We start from the raw sequence: 16,786 nt of genomic DNA, 5'->3' as shown, positions 1-16,786 counted from the left end.
TTACTTGCATTAACTCACTCTCGCGTTGATTGTAACTGAGCTCAATCATGGACAATTGAAACACAACTTTAATCCTTTATAAAATTTCCTACCGTTTTTTTCCAAGATTGTATTGCATGTTAGGCATAAACCAAAAAAGATTTTACTTCTTGGCCTCTTTAAGGCGTATAAGTGGAAGTTTTGAGAAATTTTATAAAGGCTTCAAAAGTGGCTTTCAACATGAGTTTCTAACTTATTAAAAGAGTTCTAAAAGATCTTATAGGCCACATACAATTGTATGGATGTGAGCTATGGATACAAGCAAATGGCTATCCATATATAGATGAACGTAGCCTATGTCATGTCTTGCAATTTTCTAAGATTGCTCCCCCTTAAACAAAAAGGGTGCAGCTTTGGTGCCATACATGACATCATCTGCATGTATGCCAATATGCTAGGCACGTAAAACGACCAACACATGCCTGTGTTCCTTTTCGATTGTTTGAGAAATGCCCAAAGCCTTCTACTATCTAAAACAGAGATTGAATTTCCCCTATCTTGGTGGCCCTAGATTGGTCTCTCACATTTTATGTACATACAAGTGCTACTCTTACAAAAGATGGCGTGGCCCTTTCACAACCTAGTCAAGAGCACAACAAATTGACCAATATACCATGCTACAAAGGATGATGAAAAGAAGTGTACAATCTCCATAAACCTTGGTCCTACCTACCATTAGCCTACTTCACAATCCCCTCGAAGTTCGCCATGCACTCCAGCATTTACTCAACAAACTCTTGATGGCTAAGCAAGTTGAGAGATGGTTCTTCCTATTCCAACAATTGATTTTATTGTAATCATGCGCCTAACCATGCAATATTTGAAGGCGGATCAACTCTCTTGAGCACATTCTGGTGAGCCACTATATTGACTTGAAGATAGCATTCTTGATCTGCAATTGTTGGAGCAAAGGACGTGTGTGATCACATCGATTTAAGCAATCTGCATTGCGCTATTATCACTTGACACAACAACAATGAAGCTCAACGGTTCCAAGTCAAGATCAACATTGCTCATCATTCAACGTAGTGTTTGGCAAGGAGTACTAATCTTCCTTGAAACCATCTCTAGATCCACTGTTGCAGGTGTGCAAGCAATGGTGTGTGCAAGAGTATGGTGAGGTTCTCATGATGGGGGACTTCCCATGGTATGGCGTCGCTTGTGGCAATCTTATCGACACCCTTACATGTCCAATGTATCCCCTCTTCCGCTACAACGTCGATAGGCTATCCGAGCAGCTCTTTAAGGTACATTCACTATTTCAGCTCAAGCAATTGATTCAATGACTACAGAGAAGTTGGGATTAACATGTCCAATTTCCCATGCCCATGTGTTTGCTTAGCGCAATTTCCCATGCCTATGAGGCTAGGCAAGGCTTCCATTTCTTATAATTTCTAGAGGGATCACAATGCCAACTCTCCACCATACTTTTGTATGGCACTTCTACATGACGTGCACTAAATAATTAGCATTTTCACTTTGCAACTGACTGCAAAACGAAATATTTAACTATTCACATTGCTTTTACATAGCTTAACTAAAACATTGTCCTCCAGCTTGAAAAATTGGACGACCCGTACACGATTATTAGGTCGGAGTAGTTATAGTCTGTTGATGCTTTTTGTATTTTTTGAGTTTGTCAAAGCCAAGACTTCTTTCTCCCCCCTATTTTGACAACACGTAACTCTCTCTCTTGAATAAGAGGTCTTGAGTTCAACTCTCCTCATCAAATAGCTCTTTAAGGTCTCTTGGGATAGTTTCCTACAACGTTAAAATTCTCTTCTTCTTCTTCTTCTTCTTCTTTTCTCTCTCTCTCTCTCTCTCTCTCTCTCTCTCTCTCTCTCTCTCTCACACACACACACACACACACATAAAAGGAAAATTGACTGCACTTGATTGAGAATAAGATGGGTATCTCAAAGTGGGTCCACGGTCTAGAGACTAAATGGTCAATATTACTAGGTTGAATGGCAATTTACAAACAACTACCAAAGTAGGTTAAGGAGTAGGATAATCTGCAACCCTTTTGCACACATCAATTACCCTCTTTAGTCGCCCTTTGTTGTATAGGGAGCGCTATGGGACACAACTTGCTTCTTCCCAATTCCTATCAAGTCCCAAGCTCAGCTGATATTGGTGCCTATCAATTGGCTCTACTCAAAAGCTCGTGTTCCACAACAAAAACCCGAGGCAACATCACAACCAACTAACCAAGTAACCAACTGCGCTCCAAAATCTATCAGATGATGTATGGCAAAGGCCCACCAAGCAAGACTAGTTCACACAAGCCCATGCTGGTTTTGTATCGGGTAGAAATTTTATTAAAGGAAAGGAAATTGGTTCCCATCTAGCATGGTCCCTTTGTGGTGGATGACTCTGGTCTCTGGTAAGTGGCACTCTCCCCCTTGTGAATAAATGAAAGGTTAAATTGTATGTCCTAGTCAATATAAATGTCTCTGCCACCCCTCATTTGTATCTATCCATGGCAGTCCTTGTTCATCAGGTATTGCTTTTCCTTAGCCTTCACCGTTCTCGCATGAGGAGATTCTGTTATACGAATTCAAAAGGTTCTCAACTGTTATTGAGCCAGGGAATTCTCACTGTAGATTTGCCTTGAGCAAATTCACAATACTAGACACGCATCTCGCCTTGTACCACACAAGCATCATTTTCAGGAACGTTTTCGCATGACAATCCTGCAAGATCTGGATAATGCAGTCTTTACCCTTTTTGAACACAATGCAGGAAAATGGAAAGCCCCCCAGAACAGGACAGTCAGGCTGGTTGCAATAGAGTGGCGTATGCATCTAAACCCTCGTCAGAAAGAGGCTGAACCCACTTTCTGCCAAAATAATAAAACCCACTTCACAAAAACCTAAATTGCAGAATGAGAACTCTCACCACTGGACTTGGACGGTCTCTGAAAACTTCTGATAGAACCTCTTCATCTACTTGCATCCGCATTATACACTCTTCCTCCCTGATCAAAGATCGCTGGTCCATGACAGAAAGCAACATGCTTAAGCATACAGTATCATTCGGTATATTGCCGAATGAGAACTCCCACCACTGGATTTGAACGGTCTCTGAATGGTAATCAAGATTATTCCCTTTATCAAAAATTGTTTTGCACATTGCTAAAAAACAAAACCTGCTCCTCGTAATACGGTGTCAGATCCTGAATTATGGGACTCAGCGAGCGTCGATTGTTATTCACCTACAAAAATAAAAGACAACAGTGAGCACCCAGAAAGGAGGCCCCATCATGGCACACAGACACTCCAGATGAAAATCTTTGCAGTTTCTCCATATGCTTCCTCTGGGCTACCTGAATATCGACCTCATAACCTGGAGGACACCCCTGCTTTGGTTCGGATTTGATGCAGTTCCTTCAATTTCTGAAAAATTGAACTTAGCCAATCAATCAATTTCATCTCTCACAACAACAAATATGGTTACTTGAATGACTGCAAGTGCAATGTGATACAGCATCACATTAGTGCTGCTATCCCAGCATCACACCCCTGCTTTGTTCCCGAGCTGATGGAGTTCCTTTGGTCTGGATTTGATGGAGTTCCTTCGACTTTTGGAAAACCTAACTCAGCCAATCAATTAAGTTCATCTCTCACTAAAAGCAAAGGTTACAGGTTATACCACAACAACAAACATGGTTACCTGAATAACTGCAAGCGCAATGCAATACAGCAACACTCTCTAGTCTTGATATGGAAATATCAAAAAACACCGCAAACTTGAATGTATTCTTGACATGTACAGTGAAAAAACAGACCCTTAAATCCTCAGGAGTAGTCAGAGATCGTTAGCTCTATCTTTGACCTTTCTCAACATCTGTACAAAGCACTCTGTATAAAGTGGAACCATGAGCAAAATAATGCATAACAGCAAGATTTCAAATGTGAATTCCATGTCAATCAGGCATACCACTAAGCTTTAACTGTCCAGGCTAACAAAGAAAGATAAACAAACAAAAAAATCTCTTTTCTGGTTATGTGGTACAGGGTTCAAGTTTCAAAATAGGGGAGAATGGCCCTTTATGTCCAGGCCCACAAAGAGATTGCAACATTTACAAAGTCCATATCTTACATTTCCAAAACAGTTTAGAATATGAAATGTAAACAGGATTATTTTTTATAATTAAATAGCCTAGAATACATCATACTCTTGTTTTGGAGTAAGTGTCGTTAACCTCCTGCGCATAGCAATGGCATAACTCCTGGAACATTCCAGATGCTCAGTAACAGCCATGAATTTCAAGCAGTTTCTCATCAATCTCACAAAGAGCCCAATACTCCCTCGAATTCATGAAATGGGCACACACACATAAAAACCTTGAAAACTCACGTTCGCTGGTACAACACAAACCACCATCTTTTGCTTCTATATGGATAGGTGAATATTCTTCTCTATAAGTTCCGATACAGAAATTGAGCAGAGATTTCAGGAAAGGAGCTCTTAAAACAAAAATACTCACTCATGAATTGAGACTTTTTGACTCCCTAGGGAACCTTCTTGAAAATGACTCTTAATTAAATTCATGCAGATGCCATGTCCACACTTCCTCAAGACCTCTAAGCATATTCCAAGCTATAAAGGCAAAGAAAAAAACCCAGAAAGTATTGTGAACGTCTGCAAAGGACATAACCAACTCATGGCACCAATAGGCAAAACATAGGCCAATTGTAAACTGTTTTTGGCCAAAGGTACATTTTAGCACGGTAGTAAGCATAAAGAATGTTTAACAAGCCCTTTCTGCTGCGAGCATCCAAATGAATAAGTTGAGACCTTGGTTTTAATGTAAACAAACAGCCAAAAGAACATAATATTTGAACCACTTGTTGAGGGAAGCAAGGATCTACATGGTCAATTTCTGGTAAATCTCCAGCAATCTGTAGACCATAAAACAAACTCTTAAAGTAGCATGCTAACAACCAAATTCTCCCAATTTTGGTGTATAGCAACACTTACAGCACTAACGACTTCTAATAAGACCCTCATGTCTTCTTCCTATTTTTCTATTGTAGAGGGGCCCTATTATATTTCCTTGAGTCAGGTTGGGAAAATGACTTTGACATGGTGTTATGTCGCAGTTTAGGTACAAAACCCTAAACCTGCAAATAAACACAGCAGGCTGTAATTTTCTGTTTTGGATCGTTTTGAGTGGAGCAAACACGTCTATGCGTGTCTCTGCAGCTTCCGCACACAATGGGACAGTTTCCCTTTGAATTGGATGAGTTTTCACGCAAGAAAACTCTCCGTTTTTGCAATCCTTTGCGATGGAATTGTGAATACATGTAGGGGATTAGCAATTAGCTAATCTGGTTCCTGTTCAAAAGGCTCTTGCCTTGGCAAACACGCATAAAACCCCTAGATGTGTACATGGTCATCTGAGAAGCCCCACTAGTGGGGCATTACCATATGTGCAAAGGGGGGAGAGAGATGCACGACAATAAATCATCGCCCTACATGACAAGAAGCTTTCCATTGAAGCTATGATCAACCTACACCCACTACTCACACACACACTTTGGTTCACAATGGATTAAAAAATCAGCCTTCTCTTACTTTTGGGCGCACCCTCTTGGGATGAGCTTTTTGGAAGTTGAGTTGGCCTACACGTTGCTCTCCTACTGCCATGTGTCCAGTTTGCTCCTTTTAGTTTAATTCCTAGTACCCACCAACTTATAAGTCCACTCAAGGACCTACATGACTTGAATTGAGCCTAGCCACTTCCTTACCAGTCAAATTCCAATGCCGATCGGCCCAGCCATCTCGTAGCTACCTAGCCTTCACTCTTGCGGGTGAAACTCTCCGCCAGCGGCCATTTCTGTCACGGGGACTGACACCACGTGCCAACAGAAAAGAACAGACTGAACAACTTTAAGCATTTCAAATAGCAACTGAACTAAAAGAGATATACGACGCACGACGGGGAGTGGCGGATTTCCACCCCAGAGAGCACTGACCCCAAACCTTGGCCCCCGTTTTGGTATTTCTTTATATTGCTTGAACTCAGTACAATGCCGGTAATCCACCCTCTACACCTCTATGTGTAACAAACTTGGACACCCCAAGTCAAGATTCTACCGCGACACAGCAGAGATTCACTTCAAAACAGTTCACAATTCACAATTAGGTCGGCACGGCCCGGCGTAGTTCCGTGCCAAGAGGTATTGGCCCCAAAAACTGGCGCCCCTTTCCGTATTTCTTTTTATATTAATCTGTGTTCAAAGTACAAGAGAGTGGGTAGGTGCTCACTCTCAGACTCTGCGTCCAAATGCTCTGAGAAGTGAGACCCTGCCCACTAGTTTATAAGTACAAGGGATGCCCCAAAAGCAGAGCCCCAAAATCACTTAAGGTCAAAACCTTTCAATCTTAAAAGCAATAGGCCCAAAAGCTGCTAAAATCAGCCAGTGCTATTTCCAGAAATCCGTTCTGCGCAGCAAATTGCGGAGATTCCATACGGCAGCCCAGCAACGTAAAATGCGAACGTCCGTACAACCTGCCACGTCAGCCTATCGGCGCGTTTTACGGAAGCTACTGCCACGTCAACAGTGTGCTTATCCGGGGGCTTGCTGCCACGTCACCAGTTTGTGTCATGTGACATATCCCCCTCTTGAAAGAATTGTAATCGTCCTCGATTATGCAGACAGAGGCCATAAACTGTCTTAGTAGACACTGACTGTTAGTATCGACGCACTAGGCACAACACATCTAGCACATGTACCAATCGACAGTCACATCACAGGACATCACTTGACATCACATGACAAATCACATTCAATTTCATTCCAAATCTCAGACCATGATTAATCAACAACGTATTTAGCAATCGCGTCTAGATCCAGTCGGGACCTCACAAGATGCCCGATTAACTAATCCATATTGCAATCATGTCTATAGAGATTTATGAGACCCGAAATGCTACAAGCATTTCGTCTATCAGTTCCTGCACTCAAACAAGTCAACTACAAATCAATCAATATTATATTCATTTTCGGAAATTCCAGTTCATAAAGTCATACGACAAAATACTGTCAGCCCAGCAGTATCCCTGAAACCCAAAGGGACATCAGTGACTCTATATCAAAAATCATGGTAATTTGTTGACAAAGGAGCGAAGTGACTCTCCTCTTGTGCATGTCCACTGCACGAGATTCACCCATCTAAAATCAGGATCCTATCGGAGTAAATTATGCTAAACCGAATGCTTCAAGGTAAAGTTCCACAATCTAAGGAGTATCTGCTAGGTCCTCCTCCTCCATCCACTTCGCGTCCAATGCAGGATAGTTCTTGAATTTAACCAAGAACCGCCTAATCACTTTACCTTTAATCTTTCGATCTTTATGTGCCAGTATCTGTTCTGGAACAAGTATCTCCTTGCTTTCCTCCACTTCGGGTTGCTCATCTGGCTCCCCATCATCGGGCACATCAACTTTAAAAGGCTTCAAGAGCCTCACACGAAAAGCACTGTGAATTCTCCAAGTATCGGGCAGCTTCAATCTAAAGGAGACATCGTTTATCTTTTCTTTTATCTGGAAAGGTCCATAGTATCTCATACTAATTGGAAAAAGCTGCTCCTTTCTCTTTTTCTTTCTCAGGCGTGCCTTCTCAAAACCTAAGAGCACCCAACCGTCTTCCTTTAATTTCAAATCGTGACGGTGTCGATCTGCTGCCTTCTTGGGTCTTTCCTGAGATTTTGCTAAGCCATCCCGGACCTTGGCAAAAGCACTGTCCAAGTCACTTGTGTACTGGTCGGCTTCAAAAATCTTATCTTTCGTGCTTGGGAAGGGTGGAACCTTCGTAGCACCTTCAATAATCTCAAATGGCGGCTTCCCTGTCGAAGAGTGGATCATGTTATTGTAGGCAAATTCCACCAAGGGCAAAAACTTTTCCCATTGAGTCTTCTGATCAGAAATGTAAGACTTCAATAAATACAGTACGACTGAATTTGCAATCTCAGATTGCCCATCTGTCTGTGGGTGGAAAGATGACGCGAACTGCAACCCTGTGCCAATGTTCTCCCAAATAGCCTTCCAAAACAAACTCGTGAATCGGGATCTCTGTCAGAGACTATTGTCTCAGGCATGCAATGTAATCTAAATATCTGGGCAATGAACAGTCTCACTAAATGATCCGGCCTGACTGTTTTCTTCACTGGAATAAAACGAGCCTGCTTGCTAAATCTGTCAATAACATTCCAGATACCATCGTGCCCTCTCTCTGTCTTCGGGAGATCAAAAATGAAATCCAAAAGCAATAAGTGAAAAGCTTTTAATATTCAAAAGCAACTGGGCCCAAAATCTGCAAAAAACTTTCAGCGCAATTTCCGGCACGCTGTACAGACAGTCAGTGCGAATTGCAGAGATCCATACAATCAGCGTGAATTGCAAAAATCCATACGCCAGCCACATCAGCAGAATTCAACGCTTGCTTGTTTTAATTATTCTTGTGTCCCCAATATCGTCACTTCGTCCATAAGTTAGGACAACTTAGGGAGTTGCCACGTCACCAGTTTGTGACATATCCCCCTCTTGAAAGCATTGTAATCGCCCTCGATTACGCCTGCAAAACAGACAGAGGCCATAAACTGTCTTAGCAGACACTAACTGTTAGTACAGACACACTAGGCACAAGTTACAACACATCTAGCACATGTACCAATCGACAGTCAAATCACTTGACATCACAGGACATCACATGACAAATCACATTCAAAATCATTCCAAATCTCAGACCATGATTAATCGGCAAAGTATTTAGCAATCGGATCTAGATGTAATCGAGACCTCACAGATGCCCGATTAACTAATCCATATTGCAATCATGTCTATAGAGATTTATGAGACCAAAATGCTGCAGTGATTTCGTCTTTCAGTTCTGCACTCAAACAAGTCAAGTACAAATCAATCAATATCATATTCATTTTCGGGAATTCCAGTTCATAAAGTCATACAACAGAATACTGTCAGCCCAGCAGTATCCCTGTAACCCAAAGGGACATCACTGACTATATCAAAAATCGGCATAACTATTGACAAAGGAGTGGAGTGACTCCCCTCTTCTGCAAACCCGCTGCACCAGATTCGTCCATGCTGAAATCGGGGTTCTATCAAAGTAGACTATGCTAAACCGAATGCTTCAAGGTAAAGTTCCACAATCTGAGGAGTATCTACTAGGTCCTCCTCCATCCACTTCGCATCCAATGCAGGACAGTTCTTGAATTTAAAACAAGAAACGCCTAATCACTTTATCTTTAATATTTCTATCTTTATGTGTCAATATCTGTTCTGAAATGCGTATCTCCTCGCTTTCCTTCACTTCGGGTTGTTCATCTGGCTCCCCATCATCGGGCAAATCTCCTTTAAAAGGCTTCAAGAGACTCACATGAAAAGCATTGTGAACTCTCTAAGTATCGGACAACTTCAATCTAAAGGAGACATCATTTATCTTTTCTTTTATCTGGAAAGGTTCATAGTATCTCATGCTAAGCTTTGGAAAAATCAAATCGTCTTCCTTTCATTTCAAATCGCGACGGTGTCGATCTGCTGCCTTCTTGTGTCTCTCCTGAGATTTTGCTAAAGCCTCCCAGACCTTGGCAAAAGCAGTGTCCAAGTCCCTCATGTACTAGTCGGCTTCAAAAATCTTATCTTTCATGCTTAGGAAGGGTGTTCGTAGCACCTTCAATAATCTCAAATAGTGCCTTCCCCGTCGAAGAGTGGATCGTGTTATTGTAGGCAAATTCCACCAAAAGCAAAAACTTTTCCCATTGAGTCTTCTGATCAGAAATGTAAGACTTCAATAAATCCAAAACGACTAAATTTGCAATCTCAGATTGCCCATCTGTCTATGGGTGAAAAGATGACGAGAATTGCAACCGAGTGTCAATGTTCTCCCAAATAGCCTTCCAAAACAAACTCGTGAATCGGGGATCTCTGTCAGAGACTATTGTCGCAGGCATGCCATGTAATCTGAAGATCTGGGCAATGAACAGCCTCGCTAAATGATCCGGCTTGATTGTTTTCTTCACTGGAATATAATGAGCCTGCTTGCTAAATCTGTCAATAACAGTCCAGATACCATCGTGCCTACTCTGTGTCTTCGGGAGATCAAAAATGAAATCCATAGCAATACTTTCCAAGAGGCAGGTGGGAATGGGTAAAGGCTGTAACAATCCCTGTGCTTTATGCCTGTCAAACTTGACCTTTTGGCATACCAAGCAACTGCGTACAAAATCGTCCACATCCTTCTTGAGTCTCGGCCAGAAGAAGTATCGCTCCACACCTTTCAAGGTGGGTATCAATGCTACGGTGACCCGTAAATGGTGGACAATGGCATTCAGTTAGAACCTTTTCCCTCAACGGCTGTGTAACGCACAACATCGTTTTCTTCATCAAGTAGCCATCCCGAATGGAATATCCCGCTACTACCTCCCCATTCTGTATTCAACTAAATACATCTGAAAAATCTGGATCTGTGGCGTACTGATCAACCATGTCCTCAAAGCTTCTATGGTGGATCGTGGAAATAGCCAAGACTAATGGCTTCCGGGACAAAGCATCTACCACCAAGTTCTTCTGTCCCTGCACATGGACAATCTGAAAGTGAAATTGTGACAAGATGTTAGCCCACCGCATCTGCTTTTTCGATAGTTGCTTCTGTGACAAGAAGTAGCGTAAACTCTGATGATCAGTGAAGACCGTAAAATCAACCTCGAGTAGGTAATGTCGCCACTGAGTAAGAGCATGGATAACCGCCAAAAGCTCTTTCTCATAAATATGTGTTGTCAATTCCGGCCTTGAAAACAATCAACTCTCACAGACAATGACATGGCCTTCTTGCATTAAGACCGAACCCAGACTACGGCCACAAGCATCACAATATACTTCGAATGACTTTTGCAAATCTGACAAAGTCAAAACTGGTCCCATAGTCAATTTCTCTTTTAAAGTCTAAAAGGCAATCACCTCTGTGGCTCCCCACGAGAAAGGGACTCCTTTCTGCGTCAAGATATGCAAAGGGGAAGCAACCTCTACAAACTTTCTAATGAACCGCCGGTAGTAAGAACATAAGCCCAAGAAGCTTCTAACTTCATGGACATTCTTCAAATCGGGCCAATCACATATAGTCTCAATCTTAGTCGGGTCCATTTGCACTCTTGCTGCTGAGACAATGTGTCCCAAAACGTGCATCTCCGATAGAAAAATTCACTCTTCTTGGCATTGATCACCAACTTGTGTCTCGCAATGCCTAAAAACCTATAGCACATGTCGTCTATGTTCTGCCTCATCCTTGGATAATGTCATCAAAGAAAGTGCAAACAAAAGATCTGTACTCTCTGAAAATCCTGTCCATCATTCGGTTATAGTCGCTGGAGCATTGGTAAGGCCAAAAGGCATCACCAAAAATTCATATAAACCGAAGCTCGTCTGAAAAGTTGTCTTGTAGACATCTCTAGGCCCGACTCGGATCTGATGATATCCGCTTTTCAAATTGATCCTGCCGAAACAAGAGGATCCCTGTAATCTGTCAAGAATATCATCGATCCTCGGAATCGGAAGTCTGTTCTTGATGGTGATTTTATTGAGAGCTCTATAATCAATGCACATTCTCGAAGATCCGTCTTTCTATAAAACCAACAACACCAGAGAGCAGTAGGGTGAAGTACTCGGCTGGATAAGACCCTTTTCCAAGAGGTCTTTCACTTGGTTCATAATCTCTTCATTTTGGACTCGGCTCACACGGTAAGGTGGCCGGTTCGGTGGTGTGCTTCCAGGTATCAGATCAATAGTATGATCCTCAGGACAAGCTGGTGGCAACTCGCCTGGCAAGCCCTCTAAAAAGCAATCGGCATGAGTGTGGAGAAAATCTTGGCGTTCTTTATCAAGTTCAGACATATTTGTCCTATGTTCATCATTTAACTCTTTCAAAAAGATCAAGTAAACAAACAGACTCAATTTCATTAATTTCGAAACAGCCGAAGCCGATACAATAGGGACAGACTCGCCCTTCAATTTCACATCAAGTACAATTTTTCGGTCCTTTTCATTTGTCAATGTCGCTTTCTTCACCCAATAATTGACCACGGCGTTATTCTTATGGTACCAAGGGACTCCAAGGAGGACATCACAACCTTCCAAGGGATTATGTAGAAGTCCTCGTGCCCCAAATACCCCTGACAATGCAACCGAAGTTTGTCAATGACAGGTGTAATGGCCACGTCCTGTCCGGGTGCCGCTAGAACTGCCTCTACTTGTGGTCCCATCCGATTGGGTGTAATCTCGAGCCGTGCCGCCAATTCAGGTGAAATGAAGTTGGCCTTGGCTCCTCCATCAAAGAAAATCAAGGCTTCTTGATCTTTCACTTTGCCCCCAGCTCGGCAAAGTTCTGTACTTTCATCAATCGTGCTTGGGTCAGTACCCATGCAATCTAGAACCAGTCTTGCTTTCATCTTGCATTTTCTTCCACGTTCCTCAGCTACTCTCGAACTCTCTGGCCTGTCTTCATTCTGTTTTTACTGTGCCTTTTTAGGGCACTTCGCGGAGACGTGCCCATGTTCCCCGCATCCAAAACACTTCCCCTCTTTGAGTGAGCCGGGGTCGTAAATCCTTGTCTTTCTTTTCTTGGGAACTCTCTCTTTCTACTTTCATTATTAGAAGTCTCTTGGGTTCTCTGAGTCAAGATCTCATCTGCGGGGTAAGTCAGATTGCCCGAATGTATGGCAAAACCCCGTTTCGCATGACCCATCAATTCTTGAATAGAATTTGACTTTCGTTCCAAGCAGTAGTCTTGGATCTCTATAGGAAGTCTGCAGCAAAACCGCTCAATCTGTTCTTTAAAGGAGACCTTAAATGAAGAGACTCGTAGAAAAGAGCTCCAAAATCTCTCGCAATAAGCGTCTAGAAAATCTCCCTTGGTCAGCCAAAGATGATTCCAAGCAGTTTGTATATCTCGTTCGTACTCCCGAGTCAGCCAAGAAGAAATAAAAAGCCTTTTGAATTTCAACCATTTAACCGGAGCTTCCTTTCTCAATAGAAGGGTGGACCACCATGTTCGAGCATTTCCCTTGAAGAAAGAGGTAGCCCTCCGAATCTTGGAGTGCTAGCTATGTCAAACTGCTGTAGGAAGGCCAAAGCCCTCGGAGCATCTCGAAATCCAGAAAAAGAGTCAAACTTAATTGACTGTCCACCTTCTTTGAATTCTCTTACTTTCTTGCTTTTATCTTCGAGGAAGTCATATTGGTTGGCTTTATAAAAATGCTTCTTCTTTGCATAAAACATGTGATCGTCGGAGTCCGAACTGTCTGAGGATGAGTCCTCTCTAGACCTGTCAGAAACTGGGCAAAATTTAGGCTTCTTTGCCTTTTTCTTGCCCTTTCCGAAGCTTTGCTTTTTGCTTCGCTTATTCCCTTTTCTGTCTTCTTTGCTCGAGACAAAAGAGCTAGAAGAATTGTCAGAAGATGAAGATGAAGAAGAACTGGGTAGTCCTTCAAATCGTACACGCTTCTTCTACTTTCTTGCCGATGCAAAAGTAGATTGACGACCCAAAAAACTCGGGGGAAGTCAATTCCTTTCTTATGCTTTTTGGCTTTATTATTTAAGTTCAAAAGGCGGCTGATCTGTGGGCCGTACTCTCCTAATTGCTCATGAGAACCTTCTCCGCGATCTCCTCCAGCATTCGCAAATGCAGAAGAAGAAGGGCTGATTTCTGTTGGAATCCATAAGTGTCGCGAGAAAAGGATCGAATTTCCCGATAGAAGAGCAATCGACCACGCTCTGATACCACTGTAACAAACTTGGACACCCCAAGTCAAGATTCTACCGCGACACAGTAGAGATTCACTTCAAAACAGTCCACAATTCACACTTGAGTCGGCATGGCCCGGCGTAGTTCCGTGCCTAGAGATATTGGCCCCAAAGACTCGCGCCCCTTTCGGTATTCCTTTTTGTATTAATTTGTGTTCAAGGTACAAGAGAGTGGGTAGGTGCTCACTCTCAGACTCTACATCCAGATGCTCTGAGAAGTGAGGCCCTGCCCACTATTTTATAGATACAAATGATGCCCAAAAGCAGTAAGTGAAAAGCTTTTAATATTCAAAAGCAACTGGGCCCAAAATCTACAAAGAGCTGTCAGAGCAATTTTTGACAGGCTGTCAGACAGTCAGCACGGATTGTGGAGATCCATACAGTCAGCGTGAATTGCGGAAATCCGTATGCCAGCCACATCAACAAAACTCAACGCTTGCTTTTTTTAAAATTCTTGTGTCCCCAGGGGTCCCCTCGTCACTTAGTCCATAAGTTAGGACAACTTAGGGAGTTGCCATGTCACCAATTTGTGACAGAAGACCATAAAATCGGCTCCGAGTAGGTAATGTCGCCACTGAGTAAGAGCATGGACAACCGCCAAAAGCTCTTTCTCATAACTTTGTGCTTTCAATTCCGGCCTTGAAAACAATCAGCTCTCGTAGGCAATGACATGGCCTTCTTGCATTAAGACCACACCCAGATTACAACCACAAGCATCACAATATACTTCGAATGACTTTTGCAAATCCGGCAAAGTCAAAATTGGTCCCACAGTCAATTTCTCTTTCAAAGTTTGAAAGGCAGTCACCTCTGTGGGTCCCCACGAGAAAGGGATTCCTTCCTATTTCAAGATATACATAGGGAAAGCAACCTCAGCAAATTTTCTAATCAACCACCGATAGTAAGAACATAAGCCTAAGAAGCTTCTAACTTCATGGACATTCTTCAAATCAGGCCAATCACGTATATTCTTAATCTTGGTCCGGTCCATCTGCACTCCTGCTGCTAAGACGATATGTCCCAAAAAGTACATCTCCGGTAAGAAAAATTCACTCTTCTTGGCATTGATCACCAACTTGTGATCTCGCAATGACTGAAAGACCTGTAGCAGATGTCGTCTATGTTCTGCCTCATCCTTGGATAACGTCATCAAAGAAAGTGCCAACAAAAGATCTGTACTCTCTGAAAACTACTGAGACGATATGTCCCAAAAAGTACATCTCCGGTAAGAAAAATTCACTCTTCTTGGCATTGATCACCAACTTGTGATCTCGCAATGACTGAAAGACCTGTAGCAGATGTCGTCTATGTTCTGCCTCATCCTTGGATAACGTCATCAAAGAAAGTGCCAACAAAAGATCTGTACTCTCTGAAAACTGTCCATCATTCGGTTAAAAGTCATTGGAGCATTAGGAAGGCCAAAAGGCATCACCAAGAATTCATATAAACCGAAGCTCGTCCGAAAAGCTGTCTTCTAGACATCTCTCGGCGCGACTCAGATTTGATGATATCCGCTTTCAAATTGATCCTGCTGAAACAAGAGGATCCCTGTAATCTGTCAAGAATATCATCGATCCTCGGAATCGGAAATCTATTCTTAGTGGTGATTTTATTGAGAGATCTATAATCAATGCACATTCTCGAAGATCCGTCTTTTATAAAACCAACAACACCAGAGAGCATAGGGTGAAGTACTCGGTTGGATAAGACCCTTTTCCAAGAGGTCTTTCACTTGGTTCATAATCTCTTCATTCTGGACACGGTAAGGTGGCCGATTCAGTGGTGTGCTTCCAAGTATCAGATCAATAGTATGATCCTCATGACGAGCTGGTGGCAACTCGCCTGGCAAGCCCTCTGAAAAGCAATCGGCATGAGTGTGGAGAAAATCTTGCCGTTCTTTATCAAGTTCAAACATATTTGTCCTATGTTCATCATTTAACTCTTTCAAAAAGATCGAGTAAACAAACAGACTGAATTTCATTAATTTCGAAACGGCCGAAGCCGATGCAATAGGGACAGACTCGCCCTTCAATTTCACATCAAGTACAATTTTTCGGTCCTTTTCATTTGTCAATGTCGCTTTCTTCACCCAATAATCAACCACGGCATTATTCTTATGGTACCATGTAAGGTGCAGCGGAATGAATGTTTGAACTTTGCTCAAGATGAGTGCTCCGAACTGTGCTCAAGGTTCCTTTTGTTCTTATGAAAGGGAGAGCCTTCCATTCTTAATGAGAGAGTGCAATGATCACAAACAAAGTGAATGGACACTGTGCGTGGAAGTGTATGAGACTGAGAGATAGAGAGAGAAAAGAATACGACACCAGAGACGTTGTAAAACCCTCCTCCGAAGGCCCCACTGTCGTCGGCGAGAGTGGTCTACTATTGATTGCACAAACTGGTACAAAGTGAATGCATGTGACTGATGCAAATCTGGGCTAGATCGATGACGACAACGGGGATGGCGAAACCGATCTAAGGGCTGAAAACTGATGCTTATATCTGGCTGTCCGAAAACGCAATTGGCTGAAATCTGCTGCTTTGGTCCTGCTGTTCAAAAACGCAGTTGGCTGAAATCTGTTGGTTCTGAGGCTTGTCCAAGGCTGAATTTCTGTTGGTTCTTAGGCTGAAATCTTGAGGCTGTTCGGATGCTGAAAACGCTGGGATCTGGGCTGCTCTTTGCGATGAGGGTCCTGCTGAAAACGCTAGCAAAAAGGGGGGAAAGTTGTCGCGATGGATCCCTGCTGAAAACGCTAGCTTGAGGGTAATGATGGCGATGAGCAACTGCTGAAAACGCCAAGGGCTGATGTCTTCAGGCGATGAAGCCTGCTGATGAAAACGCTAGGGAAGGGGGAGTCTTGCTTGCTGGAAAAAACGCCACCAAGGGTTCTTGCTGAGAAGTTGCCTGTTGAGCAATGGTGCCC

The 16,786-nt window shown here is 42.7% G+C and overlaps 1 protein-coding gene across 3 annotated transcripts in view; it reads right to left on the bottom strand.

Annotated features, from left to right (window-relative positions):
• Positions 1-449: 449 nt before the first annotated feature.
• LOC147418176 (uncharacterized) overlaps positions 450-16,786 on the bottom strand; it is a 45,032-nt gene continuing 28,695 nt past the window's right edge. Inside the window, exons 3-5 of one of the 3 annotated variants that reach the window (XM_086506695.1) lie at positions 3,368-4,273; positions 2,941-3,256; positions 450-1,800 (exon numbers count right to left, since the gene is read on the bottom strand). In XM_086506695.1, coding sequence (XP_086362821.1) covers positions 1,753-1,800; positions 2,941-3,174 — 282 coding nt within the window. In that variant the 5' untranslated portion in view covers positions 3,175-3,256; positions 3,368-4,273 and the 3' untranslated portion in view covers positions 450-1,752. Of the gene's footprint in view, positions 1,801-1,945; positions 3,257-3,367; positions 15,141-16,786 lie in introns of those variants that run through there. The other 2 variants (XM_086506696.1, XM_086506694.1) reach the window with 2 other exon arrangements.

The sequence above is a fragment of the Adiantum capillus-veneris genome, chromosome 30, assembly GCF_014529385.1.
Source record: "Adiantum capillus-veneris isolate H3 chromosome 30, ASM1452938v2, whole genome shotgun sequence".
NCBI lineage: Eukaryota > Viridiplantae > Streptophyta > Polypodiopsida > Polypodiales > Pteridaceae > Adiantum > Adiantum capillus-veneris.
Note: the sequence above shows the minus strand (reverse complement) of the source record. Positions and strands in the feature narration are given on the sequence as shown.